We start from the raw sequence: 10,282 nt of genomic DNA on the forward strand, positions 1-10,282 counted from the left end.
GAGCATGCGCAAGATAGAGGGTGAGGTGCAAAGGCAGAGAGAGTCTCCAGCAGACTCTGCTCTGCAGAGCTCAGAGCCCAATGAAGGGCTCAATCCCAAGAGATCCATTGAGATCATGACCTGAATCAAAATCAAGAGTTGGAGGCTTAATCAACTGAGCCATCCAGGTACTCCTCAAATTTTATATTTTGATAGCAGTTTTTAAAAAAAAATTATGTATTTGTGGAACTTATTATTTCACAGAAAATATAATGTACAAGATACCAATTTACTAAATAACCCAATAAGATACATATTCTATAATAACAAAACAATTTTTAAACTTCTACTGCTTTTTGGCTTTAGGGATTTAGTGTTTGATTTAAGGGGTCTAACGAAATCTTGAAACACATATTTTATCTTAAATTTTGATACAATATTTGTTTTAAAAGAGGCTAAATTTAATAATGAATTTAATTCCCATTAGCAACAACGTTTAGTTTATTTACTATTTATTTACTCATTTAGACTGTAGATCCCAAGCATTTGCTACCATATAATAGCAATTTTAGTAAAAATGCAAGCCATATAGATCATGTTGAGTACTAGCATAACCATACGCATTTATAAAAGCAAATTAAAAACAGGTCATAAATTGTTTTAATCTTACTGGTTGCTTTCTCTGCCCGTTTTCTCCTTTACAAACCAGAAGGTCATGAATTTTTTCATTATACACTTCAAAAAAGCTCATTTCAAGGTGGTAGCTGACCTAGTAGGACAAATAGAAACACAACATGCAACTTATTTTAAAAATCCTTGCAGATAAGGTTCTAGGATCCAGAATATATAAAGGACTCTTACAACCCAACAGCAAAAAGACAAACAACCCAATTTAAAAACAGGCAAAGGACTTGAATTGACATTTCTCCAAAGAAAATAAGCTCTACTTACTAAGATCTCTCAAATGTTCAATCCTACAGTCACTACCTGAATCTAGCCCCTGTCATGCCTTCCTTACAGTTTACAAGTCCCACAACTGGTCTCTTTGCATCCAGTTTTACTTCTTTCAATCCATTTTCAACACTGCAGCCAGAGCTATCTTTTTTTTTTTTTTTTTTTTTTTTTTGAAGAGCAAAGGTGATCATTTGATTTCCCTGCTTAAAATCCTTCCATAGCTTTCTAAATTCCTAGATGCAGGGGTCATAAAGTCATTCACAAGCTGAGTTTTGCCTGCCTCTCTTATCACCCTCCACTCTCAAATTCCATGCTTAAAGCAAAGTAAACAATTTATAGATTCCCAAAGGCTCCCTACTTTCTTCCTTTCAAAGCTTTGCACATGCTGCTCCCACTGCCTGGAATGTCCTTCCGCCTCTTCACCAAGCTAGTAACTGCTCTGTTTCCTTCAAAAATAAGCTCAGTTGTCCCTCATTTAAGAACACGTGGCTTCCTCTAGTCTTAAATATTCTCAAAGCACACTGTTCTTACACTATTATAGTATTTGCTTTCATTTATTTAGCATTAAGTTGATTGTGCTTGGCTATTTACTGACTCATTTTTCCATTATATTCTCTTAAATACAGAAACTGGGACTTTTAACTACATATTCCCAAATCTTGCACAGCATTTCTCCAATTTCCCTTATCATAAGAATCACTAGGTATAGTGTAGTAAGAAAACTATAAATTCCCAGCTGTAGCCCAGATCAACTAAATCAGAATCTCCTAAAGAGATTTTTTTAGCACATGTACACACACACACATACACACACACGTGCACACACATGCGCGTGCACACACACACACACATATACTATCACACATGATCAAACACATAAGTGAAAATCTGCCCCTGACACATTCCTGGTAATTCTTATGATGAAGCAAATTTGGGGAAAAATGATCTAATGGAATGCTCGGCAAACAGCCGATATCCAGTAAATACTGGCTGCATGTATGAATGAATAAGAAAAAAGGGAAGCTAGTACCAATTTTCAGGTGTAGGGCAGTGTAAAGAGCATGGTATTTGAAGCTGAATCTGGGTTTAAACTCCAGCTTCACTACTCTCTGCTTTATGTTGTTCTGAAGTTTCTACCTACTGTCCTTAGTTGAGTCTGTGTATCTGCCTGACTACAAACATGTAATGGTACATAACTGCCACATTATAAGCCACTACACATACATAAAAGTAATATAGCTGAAAAAGCTAGAGAAGACAGAAGAGATGATCCTTCTATCACTGCCCATCGAGGGGAATTCATTCCAAAGTTTTAAATCTCCAACCTCTCTTCCATACCACTGTTTCAAAAGAGAATGAGTTAGAACTTAAAATTGCATCTTCCATTATTTCCTTAGAGGTGATGACTCTGATTTTAATTTGATTTGACTGTTTCCTAGTCTAACATGAAGGCTTACAAAAGAGAACGCACCTCCTGAGTTTGTTTTTTGGCTACTTGAGCAAAAAGGTCTTCACAAAACCTTGGAATTATTCCTGGTTCTTCACTAAGTCCCATCATCCTGGAAAATACGTAATAAATGGCGGGGGTGAATAGGGATAAAACTAATTAGTGTTTTTTAAAAATTCTTCTGGGGAAATGGGTTGGGGAATGAATGGGAAACAAGCTAATTAAACCACATTATAAATATCTAATAACCTAGTCTCTGAAGTCAGATCTTCCTGAGTTCAAATCTTGATCTCACCACTTATTAGCTCTGTGACCTTAAACAAGGTACGTAACCCCAGAAAACCTCAATTTCCTCTTCTATAAAATGCAAATAAATAAGAGGTATCTAATTCAGAGAGTTGTGAGAAAGTACAAGCAGAGCCTTTAATATACATATACCATTTATTAGTTTACTACTTTTAATTCTCACAATCATATTTACAAAATAACCTCTCCAGATTTGGGTTTACACAAGGCATATGTACAGTAAAATGGGCCAATGACACTTACAAAGTAAATAGTGTCTCCTGCATAAGCTGAAGCTCAGAGGTTACATACATGCCCAAGTTTGCAGAACCAGTATATAAAATGGATGAGATTTGAGCCCAGACCTGTGTAGTTTCAAAACTACATTCTTTCTATCAACACTACACTGTTTCTCACCAAAGAGTTTGACATTTTCAATAACTGTACTTGGAAAAATACTTACGTATATGATTTTCCTGAGCCAGTCTGACCATAAGCGAACAGACAGGTATTATAGCCTTCAAAGGCGCGTTCTAGGAGGGGTACAGCTAGCATCTCATAAACAGTTGTCTGGCTAGCATAGTTGGGATGACATTCATCAAAAGACCAGAATGTAAGATCATAAATAAAATTATAAACTTGTTTCATGTCAGGATGTTCCACAACTATTTCTTCCCCATTCATGAAGACCACCTGGGATGCCTTTTCAACCTTCTCTCTTTATGAAGAAGCACAAAGAAAAATATTAAGTTACTGTGATTATTTTGAGTATTATTCCATAGAATATAACAAGAACCTCCAAACAAGTTAAACACAACATACCTCCAGAGCAAGATAATTCTTTAGTTTTATGTGGAAAATGTAGACCAGCTAACAAGTTACTGGGATTATTTTGAGTATTATTCCATTGAATATAACAAGAACCTCAAAACAAGTTAAACACAACATACCTCCAGAGCAAGATAATTCTTTAGTTTTATGTGGAAAATGTAGACCAGCTAACATGTATTTCCAAATACATACTCCCTACAGTTCCAGGGTCACTCCTTAGAGGGAAAATGGAGTCCCAGATCTGTTGTCTGAAAAATCACCCTACTTTTACAGGATTTTCCATCTTTTTCCTTTTCCTCTGGAGCTCTCCCTTCACCCATCCCACCACTATAATTTATCTATACTCTTCAGTCCAAATCTAGGAACTTTTTAATATATTATAGAGAAGTTTCAGAGATGCAGATCTACATAAAGCTGACGTGAAATGCAAACAGAATTTCAACAAACTCAGTTAAGTATAAGTCTCATATCATAAATCTCTTTGGGCTACTGCCTATTGTTACTGTTAATACAAAGCTCCCCCCTCTGTTAGATGATCTCCCTTAAAATCATGGATTTTCATGTGCATGCTTCTTCCATCAGACTTAAGTGGAAACCTTTCACTTACTCTGCATCTGCAGAAAAACATTAACAGTCCTTGCCTGGCCCCAGATGTCCCTTTTTGCTCCTAACTCTGCTTTAGATCAGAATTTATCCTGGAATCAACCTGCTTCTTCAATGTGACAAGTGTTCCACCGCCCCTGCCATCAGCCCAGTTTACATGGCTTGTCTGATGAGTCTGGACTCAGGCACTTGGCCCCTTACTAAGTTCTCTTCAGAACTTAGTCGTCATCCATCGTGGGTAGTCATCTGTCGTGGAGTTTGCTCCTACCACCTCTGTTCCTTCTGTTGCCTCTCTTCCTATCATGAACCTTGAGGCCTGTCTTTGAGGTTTCCCCATTCTCTCCGGCCAACTCACTCTCAGTTTTTCTCTCTGGCTAACTCACTCTCAGTTTTCTCACTTATCACAAACCCCGCATCTTCACTAACAGGCTTTAAAGCACCCTATAACTTGCTTTTAATTACTGACCCTTTAGGTTCGAACTAGGGGTTCCTTCCCCCACAGCAGGGGTCACCATATCCTGTCACATCTTGCTTAGATATACAACAGAGTTAACAACTAACTTTGAAGGTTTTTTGCAGTCACCTCACAAAATATCCAAAAATAATTAATTGCCACATTCACATTTTGTCATGTTCATTTTTCTCATCCCTACCTGTAATATGGGACTATCTCACCCACAACCACTTTGGAGAGAGATTTTTTACTATCAACCTCAAATCTAATACATCACTGCATTTATTAGATATCTATAGCTGATATATAACTATAACATTTATTAGATATATATATATATCTGATATATAACTACTATCTATCAGAGAAGACAATGGGAATGATAATATGCTAGACAGGATTTTGGAAGGACCTCTTTGTGGAATAAGTGACCTAATAAGTGCTCTTTTTAAGGGAAACACAGAAGAGCCCACCATACATCGCAGATGTGAAAGCAGACTGCATTAGACACTTAAGTCATTCCAACGTTTTCAAAGCAGCAGATCTAAAGGACTTTACATTTACAAAAGATGGTGATTTCCATGTTTTAATTTTATATGCAATCATCAAAAATAATGAGGATTCCACAACTAAACCAAAAGTTCTCTCTACATAGAAATGCCAGTGCCAAGCTTGAAGATGCATGAATGCACTCACTTTCCAAAGGCAGAGAGGAATGAGACACATTACAAGTCGGAAGTTTGGCCTTAGATTTTAAAAGGTGTAACATACCTTTTGCTGAAAGGCCTCACACGTATTGCCACTGTCACTTGACTGTTCTCTACTTTTAGGGGGTCTGCTTCTATAGAAGTGTTCCGACCTGCCATTTCCTCTTCAAGAGGGAGTGTATTTTCTTGTGACCTTTCCCTTTCATTTGCTAGAAGAGAACCTCTTGGCTTTTGTTGAACTTGGAGGCCAGGCACCCTATTTTTCGGTGTCGATGCAGCTGGGCTCATAAGCTGTGGCGTGCCACACTTTGGTGTCCATTTGTGTCCTATGATGTATTTCGTAGGTGTTCTTTTTTCTAAGCTTTCAAATTTATTTGAATTTTTTGCCATATCCTTCCCAGTACTTCGCTGATGTAAGTTTCCTGTTCCTGACACTTTGATACTCAACTTGCTCTGAAGAGGCTTTGTTGCCAAGTGTCTGGATGGAACAACTTTAGTCTGACTCTGGGTATCAGTGGGTGCTCTATTACTTAAGTATTGAAGTGCAACATGTTCATTTGCCCCAAGAAGGGCAGAAGACGTTTCTTTGTGTTTTTCATCATTCATCATTTCAACGTCTTTTGGGCCTTCTGCTAAAGGTACAAAAGGTGCAACAGAAGAGTCTTTATCATTATTTACAACTGTTACCTTTCTCCTCACTTCCAGGGAAGCACAATCGTTTTCTGTTGGGCTTCCCACATTCTGTGTTGTTTTCCACTTTTTTACACAATCTGTTTGAGCTGTTTTCCCCTTTTCCACAGAATCCGTTTGGGTTGTTCTCCACTTTCCCACAGATTCTGTTTTAGCACGACGCTGTAATGTAAGACGTGTCTCTGCAGTTTTTTCGGTTGAGTCTCCCAACTCACTGCCATGTGAAGATGATTCTTTGTTCCTTGTAACTCTTCTCTGAAGTGTCAATCTACCTACAGGGTCAGGGGTAAGAGGAACCTCTCCTGTTTTTTTACAGGCTGAAATCACATAAGTACAATTTATGTCTCTGATTTTACTTGCAGATCTCAATAACGGATCATTATTTTCACATTCTGACATATCCGAATTCAAATGCAGCTTACGTCTGCTACTAGGGGTGAGGACATTCAGTGATGAACTCTTTTGGGAAGAAGGTATACCAAGAATATCCCTGTTATTTCTACTATGTGTGGTGTATACTGACATTGTGGCAGCAAGTTGTTTTAAAAAAGTGTTGGTGAAGAAGCGAAGCTCTTTTTTAGATGTTCATTTGACTTCCAGCCATATCTTATGTGTAAGTTTCCAATTATCTGCTAAACTGTTAAAAAAAAATTAGATTGTAAGACTATAAACAGACATTAAAAAATACGAGAACTCTCCACTGTGAAAATAATTTCCCAAAGGAATATGTTAGAATAAATCACAATCTCCTCCTCAGATACTGCTCCTAAGCAACTTCACACAAATCTCTGCCTTCAAAGAGCTTATAATCATTATGTAACAAATATTTACTGAGTCCCTATTACATGCCAGGCCCTCTGATAGATACTATTGACAAGACCCTGTTCCCATTTCCTTAGTCTAGAAGAAATACACAGTTTTCTATGATATCAGGATAAAGATACTAAGTGACTTAAAAGATGTAAACAGTACATATCAAAGAAGATATTTAAATAGCCAATAAGCACATAAGAAGATGTTCAACATCACTAATCATTAGGGAAAAGCAAATCAAAACTACAATGAGATACCACATCACACCCATTAGGCTGGCTGCTAACAAAAAAAAACAAGTATTGGTGAGGATGTGGAGAAATTGGTACCCTTGTGTGCTACTGGCAGAAACGTGAAATAGCGCAGCCACTGTGGAAAACAGCATGGAAGTTCCTCAAAAAACTAAAAATAGAATTACAATATGACCTAGAGATTCTACTTCTGGATATCTAACCAAAAGAACTAAAATCGGGGTCTTGAAGAGACATCTGTACACCCATGTTCATAGCAGTATTATTTGCTGTACCTAAAATATGGAAGCAACCCAAGTGTCCATGGACAGATGAAGGGCTCACCAAAATGTGGTATTTACAGACACCGAAATATTATGCAGCCTTAAAAAGAAATTCTACAATATGCTATAACATGGATGAACCTTAAAGACATAAAGCTAAATGAGATAAGTCACAAATAGCCAAATACTGGAGGATTCCACTCACAGGAGGTACTTGGAGTAGTTAAAAATCATAAAGACAGAAAGTATAATGGTGGTTGCCAGGGGCTGGAGCCAGGGGAAAATGAAGGGTTGTTGTTTAATAAGTACAGAGTTTCAGATTTACAGTATGACAAAGGATTAGGGAATGGATGTTAGTGACAGCTGAACAACACGAATGTATTTAAGGATATACACTTTAAAATGTATACGTAAAAGAAGGTAAGAGGATACATGTTATGTGTCTTTTAACACAGTAAGATGGGGGGGGTGTGGAACCTGCATGTCAGCAAAGATTTTTAGTTGAGTACTCCCTGTTTGCAGATTAGGAGAGGGACTAACAGAAACCCTGGCACCTAAATCAAAGACTGGATAAAGCATTTCCATAACACCTGTTGAATGTATGTTAATTACAGGGATGCCTCACGGAGATTAGTTTGAGAGGGGTCGCAAAACAGAGTATTCCCAAGTAAATAACTACAAGTAAATTAATTGCTTCTGTTGAGAAAAATTATGCAAGCTTAGGTAAATAGACAGCTTGCCCTCTAGCAGTTAGACAACAAAGCAGACAGGTGTGTCGGTAAATTTGTCAACAATATGCGGCACTAATGGTTTAAAAGAAAAAGAACTGCTGTGACAGCTAAAAGGCCTGGCTTCTCGACAACTCTGCACCGAACTGTGTACTACTGATGTAAACAAGTCTTTAACTTTGCATGCTTGGTTCTCACTTGTAAAATGACACTTGCTCAAACTATTCCATAGATACGGCTATGCAGGGATAAAATAATAGAAGTTAACTTTTAAGTAAGTCTTTTCAAGTTTTACATAAGTAGTAATCATTACCACCGCCGCCGCCGCCCCCCAAAAGAGAAAACAAAAACAAAAACAAAACCGCCAGGATATAAGCATCTTCCTTCAACATTTTAACTAAAAGTACAGAACGTTCCTTTTATGGAAGTAAATTTAAAGGCAAGACAAGATTCTGGAAATTCTACCTCAGCTAAAAACTATTTGCTACTTACGCAAACAGATGGAGCTTTTTGTTTGGGACGTTTTGCCACCGGAGTTTAAAGAGCAGTGGAACGAACAGAAAGAAGGAAATTAAGTCACAACCACAAGCGAAAGATCCCCGTGGATGGTTCTCCCCGCTAGCCACTCCGAGGGCTGCGACAGCGAGTGTACCTCTTAATGCCAACCGACTGGGCGAGACTTCAGTGGGTGAGGCCCGGGCCGAGGGGCCCTGAAGTCCGGCTTCCGGGTCCCCACAGAGGAGCCGCCCGCGCGCGTCCTTCGGGGACCCCCTGGCCGCCGACCGGGATTCCGGGGCCGGTGGGAGACCCCGCGCTAAGGCCTCCGCTCGCACCTCAGCGGTCACCGGTACAGAAGGCGCCCGCACGCCCCCACAGCATGGATACTTCGCCCCTCTGAAGGGTTCCCCACTCGCGAAGACCTCCCCAACGACGTCCACACCACTCACAACCCGCACCGCCCGCTCCCTGTGCGGCCGCAATTTGAATGGGCGCCCTGCTTTCTGATTGGCTGCTGGACGTCGCGTCGGGCGCCGCGCCCTCGCCTCCTCCCGCCTCCAGGAAGTGCCAGTCGACTGGTAGCAAAGATTCTAAACTCCAGACCCGCCCCCCATCTCCTAGGCAACGGGGCCCGCCCCTCCCCGGGCTGCGCTGAGGCTTGGAGCTTGGGCACCTTTAAGAGTGACAGTGACGGGGCGCCTGGGTGGCTCAGTGGGTTAAACCGCTGCCTTCGGCTCAGGTCATGATCTCAGGGTCCTGGGATCGAGTGACAGTGACGCTTTCGTCGATGCTCAGTATAGAAAAATCGTGGTCTATCCACCTTACGGTGAAGTTGTAAAAATTGGCTATTTGTCCTTAAGCTAAGCATAATAATTAATACGATTCTAGCATTTCCTATGCAAAGCGTGGAGATAGAAAGTGTGCTAAATGACTTTATGTGGAATTTTTCCATTTAATTTTAAAAATTTAACGAGGCAGATATTAATATTATCCCCAAGCTTAGAGTTAAACCGGTGAACAAGCAACCAGCAAGTGGTATAACTAGAATTCTGAAGTCGCGTCATAAGATTAATCAGTTTCAATATATATTCCAGTAAGATTTTGAAACACAAAAAAAGTAGCAAAAATACATTCTGAAATATAACGAGATCAATGAGAGACTCTAGTCAAACATGTTATAAGGCAACAGTATTTTTATTTTTATTTTTGTTTAATTTTTTTATTTTTAAAATTATTTTGAGCAACAGTGTTTTTTAAAGGGCAAAAGTGCAGGTAATGGAAATGTGTTCAATGGTATACAAAAGGAAACCAGAAGTGGCTCCAACTGTATAGAAAAACTGAATGGATGATAAAGTACTTATTCTAAACTCACTCTAAAATTCATTCTAGAATTAATGATGATTAAGTTATAGAGAAACTATCAGAAAAATAATATAATATTTATCAGGTCTATGAGAAAAGAGCCATTCAGTTTATAAGCAAAAGATACGGCAAAGGGAAAGACTGACAATCTCAAATACATAAAAATTTTAAACATGTGTAGTTGGAAGTAATAATGAAATGATAAAATATAAGCTAAAAAGAAAAATACATTAAATATGACAGATGAAAACATTTCTTTCAATTTTACAAGGAAAATAAGTTTATAAGTAGAATAAGAAAATAAACAGAATTTTTAAATGGACAATGATATTTCACATAAAAAAGAATCAACCTACAGACTAAAATAATTTATATAAAAATAGAACATAAACACCCAATCATTAAATGCAAGTGTAA

General features: G+C 38.6%; 1 protein-coding gene across 2 annotated transcripts in view; it reads right to left on the bottom strand.

The window, feature by feature from the left end:
• The window catches only part of KIF14 (kinesin family member 14), a 53,760-nt gene extending 44,769 nt beyond the window's left edge, over positions 1 to 8,991 (bottom strand). The window contains exons 1-5 of one of the 2 annotated variants that reach the window (XM_032318880.1): positions 8,658 to 8,991; positions 5,325 to 6,587; positions 3,129 to 3,383; positions 2,405 to 2,492; positions 650 to 748 (exon numbers count right to left, since the gene is read on the bottom strand). In XM_032318880.1, coding sequence (XP_032174771.1) covers positions 650 to 748; positions 2,405 to 2,492; positions 3,129 to 3,383; positions 5,325 to 6,475 — 1,593 coding nt within the window. In that variant the 5' untranslated portion in view covers positions 6,476 to 6,587; positions 8,658 to 8,991. Of the gene's footprint in view, positions 1 to 649; positions 749 to 2,404; positions 2,493 to 3,128; positions 3,384 to 5,324; positions 6,588 to 8,497 lie in introns of both variants that reach the window. The other variant, XM_032318879.1, reaches the window with a different exon arrangement.
• Positions 8,992 to 10,282: the final 1,291 nt, after the last annotated feature.

This window comes from Mustela erminea, chromosome 17 (genome assembly GCF_009829155.1).
Source record: "Mustela erminea isolate mMusErm1 chromosome 17, mMusErm1.Pri, whole genome shotgun sequence".
Taxonomy (NCBI): Eukaryota; Metazoa; Chordata; class Mammalia; order Carnivora; family Mustelidae; genus Mustela; species Mustela erminea.